At 44.3% G+C, this 21,250-nt stretch overlaps 1 protein-coding gene across 6 annotated transcripts in view; it reads right to left on the minus strand.

Annotated features, from left to right (window-relative positions):
• The window catches only part of LOC121578138 (plasma membrane calcium-transporting ATPase 1), a 187,913-nt gene that overhangs the window by 60,358 nt on the left and 106,305 nt on the right, over window positions 1-21,250 (minus strand). For 4 of the 6 annotated variants that reach the window (XR_006002736.1, XM_041892263.1, XM_041892267.1 and 1 more), the window contains exons 3-10: window positions 15,902-16,099; window positions 14,794-15,051; window positions 14,165-14,290; window positions 11,925-12,050; window positions 10,303-10,338; window positions 3,330-3,506; window positions 793-1,007; window positions 410-652 (exon numbers count right to left, since the gene is read on the minus strand). Coding sequence is in view for 4 of the 6 variants with exons in the window: in XM_041892263.1 (XP_041748197.1) it covers window positions 410-652; window positions 793-1,007; window positions 3,330-3,506; window positions 10,303-10,338; window positions 11,925-12,050; window positions 14,165-14,290; window positions 14,794-15,051; window positions 15,902-16,099 (1,379 nt within the window). In the remaining 2 variants the exon portion in view is untranslated. The remainder of the gene's footprint in view (window positions 1-409; window positions 653-792; window positions 1,008-3,329; window positions 3,507-10,302; window positions 10,339-11,924; window positions 12,051-14,164; window positions 14,291-14,793; window positions 15,052-15,901; window positions 16,100-21,250) is intronic. The other 2 variants (XR_006002737.1, XM_041892265.1) reach the window with 1 other exon arrangement.

The raw sequence follows: 21,250 nt of genomic DNA on the forward strand, positions 1-21,250 counted from the left end.
CATGAAGATCCAAATTGAGGCGCTATGGTCCATGGAACGAGCAAAGATGAGTGACGGATTCTCCTAAGGGCTAGTGAAAGCCTGTGTCTTCAGTCTTATGTGATTACCTGGTGGTATTGATGAGCTGATGAATGAATGGATGGAAAGCAGCATCATGTTTCTGGAATGCCATTATGGACCATCTTTACTGAAGACTGGGACGAAATTAGCGTGTGCTTCAAGTGCCTCACGTAAGGATTTGTGTGTGTGTGTGTGTGTGTTTGCATGTGTGAGCGGTGAAGGTTTATCGTGATTGCTCGTTCAATTTCTGCTATTTCTGTGTGTGCCTCTCACTCATTCACTCACTCTCTCACTCACTCTCTCACCCACTCTCTCTCACTCACTCACTCTCTCTATCTCTCTCACTCACCAGGATCTTAGTAGTATAGGCTGAGTTGATGGCGATGCTGTTGACCAGGACCTCCAGTGTGGATGGTTTGATGACGTCGGGTTCCGGTACTTTCTTGTAGTGTGTGTCTCCCAAGTAGGCCTGCACCACGGTCATACGGTTCATGGTGAGGGTGCCCGTCTTGTCGGAGCAGATGGTCGTAGCGTTCCCCATGGTCTCACACGCATCCAGGTGACGCACCAGGTTATTGTCTTTCATCATTTTCTATACAGGGGACAAGTAGAGGTCAGTGCTGTGTGTGTGTGTACCCTGACAGAGTAAGTCTGGGAGATGATGGCAGCTAGCAACAGCCCCTCTGGCACTGCCACTACCAGCACTGTGTGTGTGTGTTGGTTTGTGTGTACCTTGACAGAGTAGGCCAGAGAGATGGTGACGGCTAGAGGCAGCCCCTCAGGCACAGCCACCACCAGCACAGTGACTCCGATGATGAAGAACTTGACAAAGTACTGGATGTAGATGGGGGTACACTCCTTCAGCCATGGGCGACCCTGCACCCCGAACGTGTCGATCACGAAGTACAGAATGAGAATGATCACCGTCACTGCTGACATGATCAGACCTGGGCAAATGAAACAAAGTAGACTGTTGCTATCTGGCAGTCAAATCCAGGAGCAGGCATGTAATAATATAATATAATAATAATATGCCATTTAGCAGACGCTTTTATCCAAAGCGACTTACAGTCATGCGTGCATACATTTTTTTCTTGTGTATGGGTGGTCCCGGGGATCGAACCCACTACCCTGGCGTTACAAGCGCCGTGCTCTACCAGCTGAGCTACAGAGGACCAATGTAGGACCTTAATTTGATCACCCTGCTGCAGGAGGACATCTTAAACTTGTAGTGTATTTGAGGTTTAAAAAGGCTTCTGAAGTTTGTAATTTCCACTTCGAAATTTCAGACTTGATTTTCCCATACGAAAAATGTTTTAACCCCTACAAAAATGTCCATTCATTAAAAGCCACATAACAATTCACATTTCCTGTTGCTGCAGGATTATTTTCCTGCTGTAGCAAACTGCCTCAAACTAAGATCCTACATCTGTATGCACACCTGTGTGTACGTGTGTCAGGGTCCTAATGTTTTTAAGACCTTCTCTGTTCTTACAGTGGCTTGCGAAAGTATTCACCCCCCTTGGCATATCTTATTTTGTTGCCTTACAACCTGGAATTTAAATGGATTTTGGGGGGTTTGTATCATTTGATTTACACAACATGCCTATCACTTTGAAGATGCAACATATTTTTTATTGTGAAACAAACAATAAGACAAAAAAACAGAAAACTTGAGCTTGCATAACTATTCAACCCCCCAAATTCAATACTTTATAGAGCCACCTTTTGCAGCAATTACAGCTGCAAGTCTCTTGGGGTATGTCTCCATAACCTTGGCACATCTAGCCACTGGGATTTTTGCCCATTCTTCAAGGCAAAACTGCTCCAGCTCCTTCAAGCTGGATGGGTTCCGCTGGTGTACAGCAATCTTTAAGTCAACCCACAGATTCTCAATTGGATTGAGGTCTAGGCTTTGACTAGGCCATTCCAAGACATTTAAACGTTTTCCCTTAAACCACTCGAGTGTTGCTTTAGCAGTATGTTTAGGGTCATTGTCCTGCTGGAAGGTGAACCTCCGTCCTAGTCTCAAATCTCTGGAAGACAGAAACAGGTTTCCCTGAATAATTTCCCTGTATTTAGCGCCATCCATCATTCCTTCAATTCTGACCAGTTTCACAGTCCCTGCCGATGAAAAACATTCCCACAGCATTACGCTGCCACCACCATGCTTCACTGTGGGGATGGTGTTCTCGGGGTGATGAGAGGTGTTGGGTTTGCGCCAGACATAGCGTTTTCCTTGATGGCCAAAAAGCAAAATTTTTGTCTCATCTGACCAGAGTACCTTCTTCCATATGTTTGGGGAGTCTCCCACATGCCTTTTGGCGAACACTAAACGTGTTTCCTTATTTTTTTCTTTAAGCAATGGCTTTTTTCAGGCCACTCTTCCGTAAAGCCCAGCTCTGTGGAGTGTACGGCTTAAAGTGGTACTATGGACATATACTCCAATCTCCGCTGTGGAGCTTTGCAGATCCTTCAGGGTTATCTTTGGTCTCTTTGTTGCCTCTCTGATTAATTCCCTCCTTGCCTGGTCCGTGAGTTTCGGTGGGCGGCCCTCTCTTGGCAGGTTTGTTGTGGTGCCATATTCTTTCCATTTTTTAATAATGGATTTAATGGTGCTCTGTGAGATGTTCAAAGTTTTGGATATTTTTTTATAACCCAACCCTGATCTGTACTTCTCCACAACTTTGTCCCTGACCTGTTTGGAGAGCTCCTTGGTCTTCATGGTGCCGCTTGCTTGGTGGTGCCCCTTGCTTAGTGGTGTTGCAGACTCTGGGGCCTTTCAGAACAGGTGTATATATACTGAGATCATGTGACAGATCATGTGACACTTAGATTGCACACAGGTGGACTTCATTTAACTAATTATGTGACTTCTGAAGGTAATTGGCTGCACCAGATCTTATTTAGGGGCTTCATAGCAAAGGGGGTGAATACATATGCACGCACCACTTTTCCGTTATTTATTTTGTACGAATTTTTTGAAACAAGTTATTTTTTAAATTTCACTTCACCAATTTGGACTATTTTGTGTATGTCCATTACATGAAATCCAAATAAAATTCAATTTAAATTACAGGTTGTAATGCAACAAAATAGGAAAACCGCCAAGGGGGATGAATACTTTTGCAAGGCACTGTACCTGCCTTCCCGATCTGCATGGTCTGTGTGTGTGTGTGTGTGTGTGTAAAATGTATCTATCTTTCTGTGTATGTGCGTGTGTCTCTATGTGTGCCTGTGTATACGTGTATCTCTGCCTCTGTCCTCACCTGCCTTCCCGATCAGCACGGCCAGTTTGGTGAGTTTGCCCTGCAGCACAGACTTCTCCTTCTTTGTGATCTGAACCCTCTTCACCTGTTTGACCTCCACCTCCGGCTCCTTCTCCTCGGACTCAACCTCACTCTTCAGGGGCTGGATCTCCAGGGCAATGCCGTCCTGGGTCTTAGCTATGGGACAGGGTAGAGGGATGGGGAAATAGGTAGGGTAGAGGGAGGTGGAGGATGGCAATTAGTGTGGTGGAAAAGTTTGGGGAGGGTAAAGAGGGTAGTGATATGAGGTTGGAGATGGTTGGTGGTGCGGTTTTGGGGGGTTGGGGAGAGGAGCAGGAACAGACATTCCAAAAAGGAGGAGGCAGGAAGAAGGGGGATCGAGGAGGGGTTGGGGTGAAGGGTAGAGAGACACAGAGAGGTTGTGGTTCAGTTACGGTTGGAAGAGAGACAGAAACACGGTCACCAGACCACCAGACTCAGGTCCTGAGCAGTGATCCACTAAACCAACTCAGCTGTGGATCACTTAATCTCTTAAACCAGAACAGATCCCTTAATGTGATCAACACTGCTGTTATTATTTGTTAGCTGTCAGTTTGGAGAGTTCAGCAAATGTGATTTATTCTACATTAAAGTAAAATTAGTACTCAATAATTAACTGATTGATTGTTTAAATACTCAAATGCATAAAATAAACATTACGAAAACAGGGAAGTATTGGAAAGAGTAAACACACAACACAGAATTCTTCAGGAAATGCTTGAGATAAAAGTAAGGATTTAATTATACAAAACTGATTTGTAGCAGCAATTTAACACTATACAACTTGTCCCAGATGGTGCATTTCCATACAGGATTTACCCCAGTGTTTCAGCCAAAAGGCTCAGATTTTTCTGTTTCCATCTATACGGGCCGGCACCCGTGTCTCACCTGGGGCCAAAGCCAGGCCACTGGTACTTTTCAGCTGCATTTACATAACAATGGCTAACTGTGAACACCTTCTCACATAGCAACTGTGTTGATGATGCAGAGGGTGTGATTCTGCTCTACACAAGTCTTTAGTGTCACTCTCCAGATGGACACACAATTACACTAGAGTAAACATTAACATAAAACACTGGCAACACACTGGTGTGGGGGTAAGTCTCCATGGAAATGCGGCAAGAAGAGTCTATGGACACAGTTTTACAGCATACGTATAACAGAGAATATATTCAGAACATCGAGATACAGGTTGTAAATTCTACAATGGTTCCTTTGCGGGGGATTGTCAACTGAACATATTTAATCTCTGCTACTGAGCTCAGTCATGTTTTACAAATGCAAATAAGATATTTGCATTTCACCACTTCAATAGCTTATATTTGCTCTGTTTGTTCTCTAGCTCTGTCTCTTTTACAGTAGAAATACTTCACAATATCTAAGGGTGAGTCTAATAAAGGTGCTAAAGTAAAAGATGAATAAAGATATCAGTATTCTATGGTAATCAGCGTCATATGCATTGCTATGGATTCTATTTGTGGCCCATGCAACACTCAACACCAGTCAATTTACAATCTAGTCGGATCATTTTGTACCTACACTACTAGTCAAAAGTTTGGACACACCTACTCATTGAAGGGTTTTTATTTATTTTTACTATTTTCTACATTGTAGAATAATAGTGAAGACATCACAACTATGAAATAACACATTTGGCATGTAGTAACCAAAAAATTTGTTAAACAAATCAAAATATATTTTATATTTGAGATTATTCAAATAGCCACCCTTTGCCTTGATGACAACTTTGCACACTCTTGAAATTCTCTCAACCAGCTTCATGAGGTAGTCACCTGGAATGCATTTCAATTAACAGGTGTGCCTTCTTAAAAGTTAATTTGTGGAATTTCTTTCCTTCTTAATGCATTTTAGCCAATCAGTTGTGTTGTGACACGGTAGGGGGGGTATACAGAAGATAGCCCTATTTGGTAAAAGACCAAGACCATACTATGGCAAGAACTGCTCAAATAAGCAAAGAGAAACGACAGTCCATCATTACTTTAAGACATGAAGGTCAGCCAATACGGAACATTTCAAGAACTTTGAAAGTTTCTTCAAGTGCAGTCGCAAAAACCATCAAGCGCTATGATGAAACTGGCTCTCATGAGGACCGCCACAGGAATGTAAGACCCAGATTTACCTCTGCTGCAGAGGATAAGTTCATAGAGACACATCTCAACATCAGCTGTTCAGAGGGGACTGTGTGAATCAGGCCTTCATGGTCGAATTGCTGCAAAGAAACCACTACTAAAGGACACCAATAAGAAGAAGAGACCTGCTTGGGCCAAGAAACACAAGCAATGGACAATAGACCGGTGGAAATGTGTCCTTTGGTCTGGAGTCCAAATTGGAAATGTTTTGTTCAAACCGCTGTGTCTTTGTGAGACGGGGTGTGGGTGAACGGATGATCTCTGCATGTGTAGTTACCACCGTAAAGCATGGAGGAGGAGGTGTTATGGTGTGGGGGTGCTTTGCTGGTGACACTGTCTGTGATTTATTTAGAATTCAAGGCACACTTAACCAGCATGGCTACCACAGCATTCTGCAGCGATACGCCATCCCATCTGGTTTGGGCTTAGTGGGACTATCATTTGTTTTTCAACAGGAAAATGACCCAACACACCTCCAGGCTGTGTAAGGGCTATTTTACCAAGAAGGAGAGTGATGGAGAGCCGCATCAGATGACCTGGCCTCCACAATCCCCAGACCTCAACACAATTGAGATGGTTTGGGATGAGTCGGATGGCAGAGTGAAGGAAAAGCAGCCAACAAGTGCTCAGCATACATGACAGTACTGTGCAGCCGTCTTCATCGACCTGGCCAAGGCTTTCGACTCTGTCAACCACCGCATTCTTATTGGCAGACTAAATAGCCTTGGTTTCTCAAATGACTGCCTCGCCTGGTTCACCAACTACTTCTCAGATAGAGTTCAGTGTGTCAAATCGGAGGGCCTGTTGTCTGGACCTATGGCAGTCTCTATGGGGGTGCCACAGGGTTCAATTCTTGGGCCGACACTTTTCTCCGTGTATATCAATGATGTCGCTCTTGCTGCTGGTGACTCTCAGATCCACCTCTACGCAGACGACACCATTTTGTATACATCTGGCCCTTCATTGGACACTGTGTTAACAAACCTCCAAACGAGCTTCAATGCCATACAACAATCCTTCAGTAGCCTCCAACTGCTCTTAAACACTAGTAAAACTAAATGCATGCTTTTCAATCGAACGCTGCTGGCACCCGCCCACCCGACTAGAATCACCACTCTCGACGGGTCTGACCTAGAGTATGTGGACAACTACAAATACCTAGGTGTCTGGTTAGACTGTAAACTCAACTTCCAGACTCACATAAAGAATCTCCAATCCAAAGTTAAATCTAGAATCGGCTTCCTATTTCGCAATAAAGCCTCCTTCACTCATGCTGCCAAACATGCCCTCGTAAAACTGACTATCCTACCGATCCTTGACTTCGGCGATGTAATTTACAAAATAGCCTCCAACACTCTACTCAGCAAATTGGATGTAGTCTATCACAGTGCCATCCGTTTTGTCTCCAAAGCCCCATACACTACCCACCACTGTGACCTGTACGCTCTTGTTGGCTGGTCCTCACTACATGTTCGTCGTCAAACCCACTGGCTCCAGGCCATCTATAAATCACTGCTAGGCAAATCCCCGCCTTATCTTAGCTCATTGGTCACCATAGCAGCACCCACCCGTAGTCTGCGCTCCAGCAGGTATATCTCACTGGTCATTCCCAAAGCCAACACCTCCTTTGGCCGCCATTCCTTCCAGTTCTCTGCTGCCAATGACTGGAACGAATTGCAAAAATCTCTGAAGCTGGAGACTCTTATCTCCCTCAATAACTTTAAGCATCAGTTGTCAGAGCACCTTACCGATCACTGCACCTGTACACAGCCCATCTGAAATTAGCCCACCCAACTACCTCATCCCTATATTGTTATTTATTTTGCTCTTTTGCACCCCAGTATCTCTATTTGCACATAATCTCTTGCACATCTAGCATTCCAGTGTTAATACTATTGTAATTATTCTGCACTATAGCCTATTTATTGCCTTACCTCCATAACTTGCTACATTTGCACACACTGTATATATATTTTCTGTTGTATTTCTGACTTTATGTTTTTTACCCCATATGTAACTCTGTGTTGTTTTTATTGCACTACTTTGCTTTATCTTGGCCAGGTCGCAGTTGTAAATGAGAACCTGTTCTCAACTGGCTTACCTGGTTAAATAAAGGTGAAATAAAATAAAAAAAATAAAAAATGGGAGCTCCTTCAAGACTGTTGGAAAAGCATTCCAGGTGATGCTGATTGAGAGACTGCCAAGAGTGTGCCAAGCTGTCATCAAGGCAAAGGGTGGCTATTTGAAGAAACTAAAATATAAAATATATTTTGATTTGTTTAACACTTTTTTTGGTTACTACATGATTTCATATGTGTTATTTCATATTTTTTAAGTTATACACTAAGTTATAAGTTATACACTTAACCAGCATGGCTACCACAGCATTCTGCAGCGATATGGCATCCCATCTGGTTTGGGTTTAGTGGGACTATCATTTGTTTTTAAACAGGACAGACCCAACACACCTCCAGGCTGTGTAAGGGCTATTTGACCAAGAAGGAGAGTGATGGAGTGCTGTATCAGATGACCTGGCCTCCACAATCCCCCGACCTCAACCCAACTGAGATGGTTTGGGATGAATCGGACGGCAGAGTGAAGGAAAAGCAGTCAACAAGTGCTCAGCATATGTGGGAACTCCTTCAAGACTGTTGGAAAAGCATTCCAGGTGATGCTGATTGAGAGACTGCCAAGAGTGTGCCAAGCTGTCATCAAGGCAAAGGGTGGCTATTTGAAGAAACTAAAATATAAAATATATTTTGATTTGTTTAACACTTTTTTTGGTTACTACATGATTTCATATGTGTTATTTCATATTTTTGATGTCTTCACTATAATTCTACAATGTAAAAAATAGTTTTTAATAAAGAAAAACCCTTGAATGAGTAGGTGTGTCCAAACTTTTGACTGGTACTATGTCATTTTTGCTGTCATGTTTTTTTCTCACACTCCTAAAATGTCTGTATATGAAGTCCCTTGTATTGAACATAGTGACTCTGCCACCCCTCAGAGTAGGCCACCAGTCCCAACATAAAACCCATTAGACCAGACCCATCAGACTGAACACAGCCACACACTGACTGGACTGGCAGACTGATGCACGGGCGGACTGACTCACTGACGGATGCACAGCACTTACAGACGCAGCACGGACCACGACGAAGAGGGGGGGGGCGAGTGTGTTACCAAAAAAAATTAACTCAAACAAAGATACTGACAAACTGAATAAAAGAGAACAAAAAAACAAAGCAGAGAGATACAACCACCACAAAAAAGAAAAGGAGGAGGAGGTAGAAGAGGAGGTTGCACATCTCCAGAGGTAGTTTTTATTTGCGAAAGAGACAGAGAAAAATAAGGAAAGAGAGGTAGCGTCAAACAGTGATCGCGAGAAGAGAGTACGAGACAGCATGAGGTCCTGAGCAACATCCTGGAAAGAGGCAACAGTGAGAGAAAAGAAACAGAATACAAAAACAGAACAGACAACAATCCACAGCCCATTGATAATGTCAGGGTGCAACTCCCACACTGAGCCACTTCCCAGAGTTACTACAGTCTCCCTAATCCTTAGACCCTAGTTCTGGAGTTAGCTTTAGATAGATAGAATAGTATAATTTATATTATAATTCTAGATAGAATGTCTATTATAAATCTGTTTAGATCCCTTCTTTTTTAAACTAAACCCAAAAACGATTACCAAATTCCCAGACCCTGAAACATGATATCAGGGGTCCTACCACTCCTATTCCATTTCCTCTCAGGAGCCAGAGATTACATGGCGTCCATAAAGCTACTACACTGGGTAAACTACTGAATTAAAATCAGTATGTGGACGTTTTCAGAATATATATTTCCTGTTGTGAATGTAGGTCGAGTCAACCTGTCCCAATTAATTTAATGTTCTTTTAATAATAATATAAATAATATGCCATTTAGCAGACTTTTACTCTAGCATTAGCTACCACTCCATGCTAGAGACGAGAGAAGCTGTTTACTAGTGATAAAGTCCAAGGGCAAGGGGAAGGAGAGAGGAGAGGGCAGGAGGGTTGGGGAGGGTCTGTGAGGGGGGGGTAGACCGCTTGGATGAGTTCTGGACGACACACCACATGGAGGGTGGACCTGTCCAGGCCAGGCAAGCTGCAGGAGCTACAACACCCCGGGTGTCCATCTAAACATAGCATGTGAAGTTGGTGCAACTTATTATATGGGGTTAGTAGAACTAACCCTTTAGCAGCTCTGTGAGCAAGGTAAAGCTAACCCCATTTAGCTCTAGAAGGAAATACAACTTTACTGGAGTTCTTGTGCTATTTTAACCCCATATAGGGTTAGTATAACACAACTGTAGTCAACCCTTATCCCTCACAGAGCTTCCCAGACAGATATACCTGTAGTAGTCTACAACAGAAGGATAAAGAAGGATAACCCTGGGAAGCTCTGTGAGGGATAAGGGTTGACTACAGTTGTGTTATACTAACCCCTCATAGCTCTGAAGGATATAGTCTACAACAGTAGCGCTGAATGCTAACCCTAGGTAGCTTTGAGATGGATATCTGTCTACAATAGTAGCACTGACGGCTAACCACAATTCTCTCTCTGTGGCCAGTGGCGGGTGAGAGTTGCATCCATTCACAGGTAAAGCGAGGCGAGAAGAACCTCCCCTTTTCAGCAGGTGGAGGGAAGCGTGAGCATGAGAGAGAGAGGGAGAGAGTGAGAGAAAAGACTGACACGAAACTCCCAGACTGCTGCTGAATGGAAGGGGGGAGGGGAGGGATGGAGGGAGGGGTTACCTTTGTTGCGATTTTCGGGGGGTCCTTGTTTTTTACCTGTTCAGACAGAGAGAGAGTGCGGAATGCTGATAACATGGCTTAAAGGAAATAAAAATCATAAAACCAAAACAAAACAGAAGATCAAAACAATATAAATTCACATGTGTGTTGGGGGCTGGAACGGGCCGTCAGAGGAGAGAGAACACTAGTTGGTTTAAGGCTGTAGAGTAATATAGAGCATCCATCCACAGACAGCAGGATCTGTTACTGGTGACAATGGGCTCTTGTCTGTTTCAATCAATACATGTGTAACTAACAGAAATACGTTTATAAGAACATGCATGCACCACACACACACCTACCATCCACTCACTCATGGCCCTGTCTTGACATTAGGGGAAGCAGTCATTTCTGCCTGAGAGTGATGGTGAAGGGAGGTGTGTGTGTGTGTAGCAGTTGACAGCTGAGCAGCAGCAAGCCTTGAAGCCTCAGTCGGCCACTCTGCCCCCTCTCCTCTGCTCTCTGAGTCACTGTATCAGTATGTGTGTCTGTGGCAGAGAGGTGTGTGTGTAAGTGTTTGACAGTCTTCGTGTGTGTGTGTGAAGGGAAAGTGTGTTTGCATGAGTGAGCGTAAGGAAGGTGAGTATGTCTGAGTCTGTGTGTGAATGTGAGGGGGAGGTGTGTTAGTGTGTGTGTGCTTCTAAGTGTGTCTGCTCTCTGCCTCCATCCTCGCTGTATACACCTGTCTTAGAGGAAGACCGACAGTTCAACACCCAGTGTGCGTGCCTGTGCTGCAGCCAGTGTGTGCGTGTGTAACTAACTAGCCTGTACTTGGTCTGATCTACTCTCTAATAAACCCATAACATTAAGATCATGACGGCTGTGCTCTACGGTTTCATGAACAATTGAAATCACAGTCTAATTTTGTGATGACTAAAGATGCCAAATGGAATGAGTCGTTGTCTTGCAGCTCCCTCCTCTGAGCTGGCGCATTCAGCCCCTTTAGAATGAATGCCTGAAAAACAAAAACATCGTAGCAAAAAAACTCTTACCCAACAGAAAAGAAAACCCAGCTAAGTGTTAGTATGGAACACAAGCTCATTAGAGACCATGTTGATAGATACGTAGATTAACTGTACTGGAGGCCTTAGTGTTGTTTAATTAGAACAGATACAAAAGGGAGGGATGAAAGAGTGGAAATCCGTTTTTCCTGACAGTGGGTCTGTGGCATAGAATGACCACCCAATCGTCCATGAACAGAACAGAACCACTCCTACGAAGGAGTGGTCTAGAAAGGGCCTTGGCTTGGATGAGAAAACTAACACCAGGGATTAGATAAATAAGAATAAGACAGCGATGTCAATGAAACTGAATGGAACCTCTGGCCTCCATAGTAGTGTTTATCATGGCTGTCCCATCTTTCTTTACATCATTCTAGAGTTCAACAGACTGCAGTAACTCGTCCTTCCACTAGAATCTTACCTCAGGGAACCAGCAAACAGAGAGCTCACGTAGAAAGACAAGGATAGCTCAGCAGATAGAAACACACAGACAGGAGATAGATTGGGGAAAAAGCCAGTCACTGACTCTGTGAACTGTTACCGTGGCGATGTGCATTTGTCCTCGTTCCCCCCATCTCTCACCTTTCTTGATCTTCTTTTCCTCGTCGCAGTCTCCCGCCCCAAGCAGAGTGAAGATGATTCCAGTCTGGGAGTTGAGACCCACTGCAGACACCACCATTCTACCTGAACCCTCCATCACATGGGTGCCTGGTGGAGGAAGGGAGGGAAGGGGGAGAAAGAGAGAGGATAAGAAGAGAGTGGGGAAGGAGAGAGAGAGAAGATAAATTAGATACTAGCACATTAACGGAAAGGTCATGACTGTGTTATATGTATGAATGACTTTGCTATATGTATGAATGACTGTGCTGTACGTATGAATGACTGTGTTGTATGTATGAATGACTGTGCTGTACGTATGAATGACTGTGCTGTACGTATGAATGACTTTGCTATATGTATGAATGACTGTGCTGTACGTATGAATGGCTGTGTTGTATGTATGAATGACTGTGTTGTATGTATGAATCACTGTATGTACAGTGAGGGAAAAAAGTATTTGATCCCCTGCTGATTTTGTACGTTTGCCCACTGACAAAGAAATGATCAGTCTATAATTTTAATAGTAGGTTTATTTGAACAGTGAGAGACAGAATAACAACAAAAAAATCCAGAACAACGCATGTCAAAAATGTTATAAATTGATTTGCATTTTAAATGAGGGAAATAAGTATTTGACCCCCTCTCAATCAGAAAGATTTCTGGCTCCCAGGTGTCTTTTATACAGGTAACGAGCTGAGATTAGGAGCACACTCTTAAAGGGAGTGCTCCTAATCTCAGTTTGTTACCTGTATAAAAGACACCTGTCCACAGAAGCAATCAATCAATCAGATTCCAAACTCTCCACCATGGCCAAGACCAAAGAGCTCTCCAAGGATGTCAGGCACAAGATTGTAGACCTACACAAGGCTGGAATGGGCTACAAGACCATCACCAAGCAGCTTGGTGAGAAGGTGACAACAGTTGGTGCGATTATTCGCAAATGGAAGGAACACAAAAGAACTGTCAATCTCCCTCGGCCTGGGGCTCCATGCAAGGTCTCACCTCGTGGAGTTGCAATGATCATGAGAACGGTGAGGAATCAGCCCAGAACTACACGGGAGGATCTTGTCAATGATCTCAAGGCAGCTGGGACCATAGTCACCAAGAAAACAATTGGTAACACACTACGCCGTGAAGGACTGAAATCCTGCAGCGCCCGCAAGGTCCCCCTGCTCAAGAAAGCACATATACATGCCCTTCTGAAGTTTGCCAATGAACATCTGAATGATTCAGAGGAGAACTGGGTGAAAGTGTTGTGGTCAGATGAGACCAAAATGGAGCTCTTTGGCATCAACTCAACTCGCCGTGTTTGGAGGAGGAGGAATGCTGCCTATGACCCCAAGAACACCAGCCCCACCGTCAAACATGGAGGTGGAAACATTATGCTTTGGGGGTGTTTTTCTGCTAAGGGGACAGACAACTTCACCGCATCAAAGCACCGTCAAATCTTGGGTGAGAACCTCCTTCCCTCAGCCAGGGCATTGAAAATGGGTCGTGGATGGGTATTCCAGCATGACAATGAACCAAAACACACGGCCAAGGCAACAAAGGAGTGGCTCAAGAAGAAGCACATTAAGGTCCTGGAGTGGCCTAGCCAGTCTCCAGACCTTAATCCCATAGAAAATATGTGGAGGGAGCTGAAGGTTTGAGTTGCCAAACGTCAGCCTCGAAACCTTAATGACTTGGAGAAGATCTGCAAAGAGGAGTGGGACAAAATCCCTCCTGAGATGTTTGCAAACCTGGTGGCCAACTACAAGAAATGTCTGACCTCAGTACTTGGTGGCAAAACCCTTGTTGGCAATCACAAAGTCATGTTTGGCAGAGGGGTCAAATACATTTTTGACATGCATTTTTCTGGATTTTTTTGTTGTTATTCTGTCTCTCACTGTTCAAATAAACCTACCATTACAATTATAGACTGATACTTTGTCAGTGGGCAAAAGCACAAAATCAGCAAGGGATCAAATACTTTTTTCCCTCACTGTATGAATGACTGTACTGTATGTATGAATGGCTGTGCTATACGTATGAATGACTGTGCTATATGTATGAATGACTGTGCTGTATGTATGAATGACTATGCTGTATGTTATTCCATTGTGTCCTCCATTTTCAGTCTCCATACTGAATCACACATCATATGTTATCATTTAAAACAACAGAGGTCCTGACTGGGATAGTGAATGTCTGATAATAGTGATATTATGAATAGGCGCTCTCACCGGACAGCAGCATGGGGTCTTTCTCCAGGGACTTCCTGACTTGGTCTGATTCACCGGTCAGAGAGCTTTCGTCAATCTTCAGGTCGTTTCCCTGGATCAGGATACCATCAGCTGGCAGAAGATCACCTAGGAAACAGTTACACAGTTATATGACTGTGATATACAATGTCTCACCATATTCCGTACCTTTGTACATTTGGTCAATGTGTTACCTCATCATATTGGTTCACTGTATCCAGACCTAGGTTCAAATTCTATTTAGGGTATTTCATTTACTTTCAGAATAATTTGGAGGTAAGTATTTGGATATTTTTTATTTCAAAACAAGTAGTTGAATATTGGAATGTATTTGGAAATACACTTGTAATGTATTGGCATGTATTTGAAAATAATCAAATACACAGTATTTATACAAATACTTTAATACTCCCATGCATTTGAACCAGGTCGGTTTGGTATTTTAAATAATGTAGGCCTATTTGGAAATAAGTATTTGTTAATACTTTCAAATAGTAGGCTATTTATAGTAATTTATTAGAAAATACTTTCAAATACTTCCAATGGAAGGGGAATGTCACAGCATGTTTCATTCAAGTGATAGCTTTTATTTTATCTGAACCATGTCTTACCGTATTTGATCTGGGCAATGTCTCCCGTCACTAGTTCGGACACAGGGATCTGGATGACCTGGCCTTTGCGGATGACGGTGAACTTCTGCTCCTGCTCGATTCGGCTCTGCAGCCCGCGGAACTGCTTCTCCTTGCTCCAGTCATTAAATGCCGTTACCAAGACAACGATGGCAACAGAGAACAAGATGGCGGCGCCCTCGATCCAGCCCGCCTGCGCCTCGCCTTCATCCTCCACTCCAGACGCTGTCTCACCACACACTGGGGAAAGCAGAACACAGCACCACAACATGATCAGGTCACAACCAGGTCAGTAATACAAGACCACAACACGACCAGGTCAGTGATACAAGACCACAACACGACCAGGTCAGTAATACAAGACCACAACACGACCAGGTCAGTAATACAAGACCACAACACGACCAGGTCAGTGATACAAGACCACAACACGACCAGGTCAGTGATACAAGACCACAACACGACCAGGTCAGTGATACAAGACCACAACACGACCAGGTCAGTGATACAAGACCACAACACGACCAGGTCAGTGATACAAGACCACAACACGACCAGGTCAGTGATACAAGACCACAACACGACCAGGTCAGTGATACAAGACCACAACACGACCAGGTCAGTGATACAAGACCACAACACGACCAGGTCAGTGATACAAGACCACAACACGACCAGGTCAGTGATACAAGACCACAACACGACCAGGTCAGTGATACAAGACCACAACACGACCAGGTCAGTGATACAAGACCACAACACGACCAGGTCAGTGATACAAGACCACAACACGACCAGGTCAGTGATACAAGACCACAACACGACCAGGTCAGTGATACAAGACCACAACACGACCAGGTCAGTGATACAAGACCACAACACGACCAGGTCAGTGATACAAGACCACAACACGACCAGGTCAGTGATACAAGACCACAACACGACCAGGTCAGTGATACAAGACCACAACACGACCAGGTCAGTGGAACAGGAAATTAAAACATTTGCAAACCCTCAATTCTCCCTTCATGCCCCAGTCCCCACCCCTCCCACCCGTTCTAACTGCCATGGGTTAGGGTGTACTACTCACGTTCGCTATCTCCCCCAGGGGGGTGGTAGAAGGACAGGCCCAGGGAGATGACGGCAGCAATCTCCAGGATGATTAGAGTAACATCCTGTAGAGCCTCCCACACCAGCGCCAGGAAGGACTTAGGCTGCTTAGGAGGGATGAAGTTCTTCCCAAACGCTGTGTGGCGCTTCTCCAGATCCACTGGGTTACCAGACAGACCTAAGAGAGAGGAGGAGGAAGAGGAGGATAAGAGAGTGAACAGACAGTTAATAGAGTGAACAGTTATCACATAAATGCATTCAACAAGATCAAACAATAGATTATGTTGAATATATACATTCAGCTTGACACAATGCCACTATATAGGTATGAAAACATTTGACAAACTATCAGGGTTAGAAGTCTTTAGGGGATTCTACAGGTTGCTGTATTTGCCTTGGTCCAAAAGTCTAAACTGACTCTAAAATGCTGCCATGCCAAATAGAAACAAGCAGAGGTGGCCGTTCAAACACACCCATCCACACCCCATGTCAGCCTCCCGCTGTGGACACAATCTGCTAGACAACTACTGCCAAAGGCTTTGACTTTCAGTTGGACGAAACAACACACAGGTCCGAAAAACATAATATCCCTTGTGTATTTTTCTTCACATCAAACCTTTAGATCAACTGGTATTTCCTTATTAAGATAAACATCTCTTTCATAGATTCCAAGTAATATATCATCACCTCATGGAAATCTTCCATAATTTCATAATTGTTGCAAATAAATCTAGAAAACAGCAGAAAACACAAAGAGGTCAGTCAATGAGAAGCCATGAAGCGTTTGAAAGGATCACAAGGCTGTTTAACTTATTGGATGTGTTCCAAATGTTAAATGTCTAACTACTGCTGTCCCTCCCCCACAGACTATCTACACTGACTCTGTGCCCATCCACAGGTCTCTACCCACTCAGACGCACACACCTTCCCTGTCACTCACACACTCATTACTGACGCCACACACTTACACCCATACATACACACCCCCCTCACCTACGCTGATGCTAAAATGATTTTGGATTTGATTTATTACCACCCCTATGCTGCTGTTCATTGATTATTGATTGCCATTACCATTAGTATCTAATGGATCTATTTATCTACTGGTCACTATAACTTCTGTTTACATGTATATATTACCATTAGTATATTACCATAAGTATGTATATACATGTATCCTACTACCAGTCACAGCTGATTCAAATCATCAAGCTTGATTATGAGATGGTTATTTGAATCAGTTGCGTAGTGGTGGGGCAAAAACCAAAACGTACACCCAGGGGGTCCCAGGACAGAGTTTGGGAAACCCTGCTCTAGTCTAGTCATTCCCATAGTGGTCCAGGATTTAACCACTCTCTCTCTTTCATTGAATCTTTAACTCAGCAGCTTTACACTATGTCCTTGTTGTATCAATCTCATCTATGTAGCTCAGGATGTATTACAATTGATCCAATACTGAGATATGTGGACTGCTATGGGTAACTGCTGTGTGTAACTGGTGAGGTGTATAAGAGACATACAATGCTGAGATAGTGTGCTATGTTAACAGTTGCAACTTCAGTTGTATCTGAATAGATTTTGTCCTGAGGTGGCTAGCTACGGAATGCTAGATGGTGTATGAGTAGATCCACAACTAGGATAGCAAGCTATGCTAGTAGCTGTAGCACCTGGTGTATTCCAATTCTTTAAATACTAATATACAACAACAATAAGAAATAATAAAACATAAGAATACGAACATAAAGTAAATGGCAGTAGAATAGAATAAACATTTTAGCATAAGTATAATACATGAAGGCACAATTTCTAGGGCAATATTTACATGTGTATTGGGGAAGGGGGGATGGGGGCAAGTGTTTAAATTTAGCAGTATAATAAGAGTCTGGTAGCAACAGTTGTGATGTGTGTGTAGCATGAATGTACAGTGGGGAGAACAAGTATTTGATACACTGACGATTTTGCAGGTTTTCCTACTTACAAAGCATGTAGAGGTCTGTAATTTTTATCATAGCTACACTTCAACTGTGAGAGATGGAATCTAAAACAAAAATCCAGAAAATCACATTGTATGATTTTTAAGTAATTAATTTGCATTTTACTGCATGACATAAGTATTTGATCACCTACCAACCAGTAAGAATTACGGCTCTCACAGACCTGTTAGTTTTTCTTTAAGAAGCCCTCCTGTTTTCCACTCATTACCTGTATTAACTGCACCTGTTTGAACTCGTTACCTGTATAAAAGACACCTATCCACACACTCAATCAAACAGACTCCAACCTCTCCACAATGGCCAAGACCAGAGAGCTGTGTAAGGACATCAGGGATAAAATTGTAGACCTGCACAAGGCTGGGATGGGCTACAGGACAATAGGCAAGCAGCTTGGTGAGAAGGCAACAACTGATGGCGCAATTATTAGAAAATGGAAGAAGTTCAAGATGACGGTCAATCACCTTCGGTCTGGGGCTCCATGCAAGATCTCACCTCGTGGGGCATCAATGATCATGAGGAAGGTGAGGGATCAGCCCAGAACTACACGGCAGGACCTGGTCAATGACCTGAAGAGAGCTGGGTCCATAGTCTCAAAGAAAACTATTAGTAACACACTACGCCGTCATGGATTAAAATCCTGCAGCGCACGCAAGGTCCCCCTGCTCAAGCCAGCGCATGTCCAGGCCCGTCTGAAGTTTGCCAATGACCATCTGGATGATCCAGAGGAGGAATGGGAGAAGGTCATGTGGTCTGATGAGACAAAAATATAGCTTATTGGTCTAAACTCCACTCGCCGTGTTTGGAGGAAGAAGAAGGATGAGTACAACCCCAAGAACACCAACCCAACCGTGAAGCATGGAGGTGGAAACATCATTCTTTGGGGATGCTTTTCTGCAAAGGGGACAGGACGACTGCACCGTATTGAGGGGAGGATGGATGGGGCCATGTATCACGAGATCTTGGCCAACAACCTCCTTCCCTCAGTAAGAGCATTGAAGATGGGTCGAGGCTGGGTCTTCCAGCATGACAACGACCCGAAACACACAGCCAAGGCAACTAAGGAGTGGCTCCGTAAGAAGCATCTCAAGGTCCTGGAGTGGCCTAGCCAGTCTCCAGACCTGAACCCAATAGAAAATCTTTGGAGGGAGCTGAAAGTCCGTATTGCCCAGCGACAGCCCCGAAACCTGGAGGATCTGGAGAAGGTCTGTATGGAGGAGTGGGCCAAAATCCCTGCTGCAGTGTGTGCAAACCTGGTCAAGACCTACAGAAAACGAATGATCTCTGTAATTGCAAACAAAGGTTTCTGTACCAAATATTAAGTTCTGCTTTTCTGATGTATCAAATACTTATGTCATGCAATAAAATACAAATTAATTACTTAAAAATCATACAATGTGATTTTCTGGATTTTTGTTTTAGATTCCGTCTCTCACAGTTGAAGTGTACCCATGATAAAAATTACAGACCTCTACATGCTTTGTAAATAGGAAAACCTGCAAAATCGGCAGTGTATCAAATACTTGTTCTCCCCACTGTATATGTGTGTTTGTGTGTATGTCTGTGTGGGTGTGTGCATGAGTGAGTGCATGTGTGCTAAGTGCAGAGAATCAGAGCAGGTGGTCAGTCCAGTTCAAGTGTTCAGCAGTCTGATGGCTTGTAGATAGAACCTGTCTCCGAGCCTGTTGGTATCAGACCTCATGCGCCGATACCGTCTGCCCGACGGTAAGGGAGAGAACAGCTCGTGGCTGGAGTGTGTAGGGTCCTTGATGTTGCTGCGTGCCTTCCTCAGGCACTGTTTCGAGTAGATGTCCTGGATGGGTGGAAGCATGGGTCATCTTCACCACCCGCTGGAGGGCCTTGTGGTCGTGCATGGAGCAATTCCCGTACCAGGCCGTGATGCAACCAGTCAGGACGCTCTCGATGGTTCAACGGTAGTATTTGGAGAGGACCCGGGCGGAATGCCACATTTTTCAGCCGCCTTAGGAAGTAGAGGTGTTTTTGTGCCCTCTTGACAAGAGCGGTGGTGTTGTTGGTCCTCAGTGATGTGGTTGCCGAGGAACTTAAAACTCCTCTGCTTCCTGAAGAGAACAATCAACTCTTTTGTTTTGCTGACGTTGAGGGAGAAGTTGTTGTCGTGACACCACAATGTCAGTTCACTTACCTCCTCCATTATAGGCTGACTCGTCGTTGTTGGTTATCAGGCCTACAACCGTGGTGTTGTCAGCAACCTTGTTGATGGAGTCTTGCAAAGCCCCTTTGTGTCATGCAAAACCCATGAGGGGCCCCTGTGTTAAGAATCAGTGTAGAGGTGGTGTTGTTGTCTATTCTCACAGCCTGTGGTCTGCCCGTCAGGAAGTCCAAGATCCAGTTGCAGAGGGAGGTGTCCAGACCAAGGTCTCGGAGCTTGGTGGGAACAATAGTGTTGAATGCTGAACTGTAGTCAATTAACAGCATTCTCACATAGGTGTTCCTCTTTTCCAGATGTGTTATGGCCGTGTGAATAGCGATGGAAATGGCAGTGGGTCCAGTGTGCCTGGCATGCTGGCCTTGATGTGGGACATGACCAGCCTCTCGAAGCACTTCATTTACATTTTACATTTTAGTCATTTAGCAGACGCTCTTATCCAGAGCGACTTACAGTTAGTGAATACATATTTTTTTTATACTGGCCCCCCGTGGGAATCGAACCCACAACCCTGGTGTTGCAAACGCCATGCTCTATCAACTGAGCTACATCCCTGCCGGCCATTCCCTCCCCTACCCTGGACGACACTGGGCCAATTGTGCGCCGCCCATGAGTCTCCCGGTCGCGGCCGGTTGCGACAGAGCCTGGATTCGAACCAGGATCTCTAGTGGCACAGTTAGCACTGCGATGCAGTGCCTTAGACCACTGCGCCACTCATGATGACCGAGGTGAGCACGACAGGGCAAAAGTCATCTCACCTTGTTTTTCTTGTGAGGGGGTGAGTAGAGAAGCGCGAGAAGAAGGGTATGAGAGGGGAAAGAAAGAGAAGGAGAATCAAGAAACCGAGAGAGAAGGAGAAGGGGAAATGGAGTTGAGAGATGGAGGGAGGGAGAAGAAAGAGAAAAGAGAGAGAGGAGAGAGAAGAGGAAAGAGAGAAGATGAGTCATTTGGTTGCAACCTCTAACATTACTTGTTTCAGGCCAGGCGGTTTGGTCTGATCCTGGCCTTAATGACCACAAGCTGAGACCGGTGGGAGGCAGAGTACAATACCCTTTAACAACAGAGTACTGGACCCTTTACCCTTTAACAACAGAGTATTGGACCCTTTACCCTTTAACAACAGAGTATTGGACCCTTTAACAACAGAGTA

Source organism: Coregonus clupeaformis, chromosome 12 (assembly GCF_020615455.1).
Source record: "Coregonus clupeaformis isolate EN_2021a chromosome 12, ASM2061545v1, whole genome shotgun sequence".
NCBI classification, from domain to species: domain Eukaryota; kingdom Metazoa; phylum Chordata; class Actinopteri; order Salmoniformes; family Salmonidae; genus Coregonus; species Coregonus clupeaformis.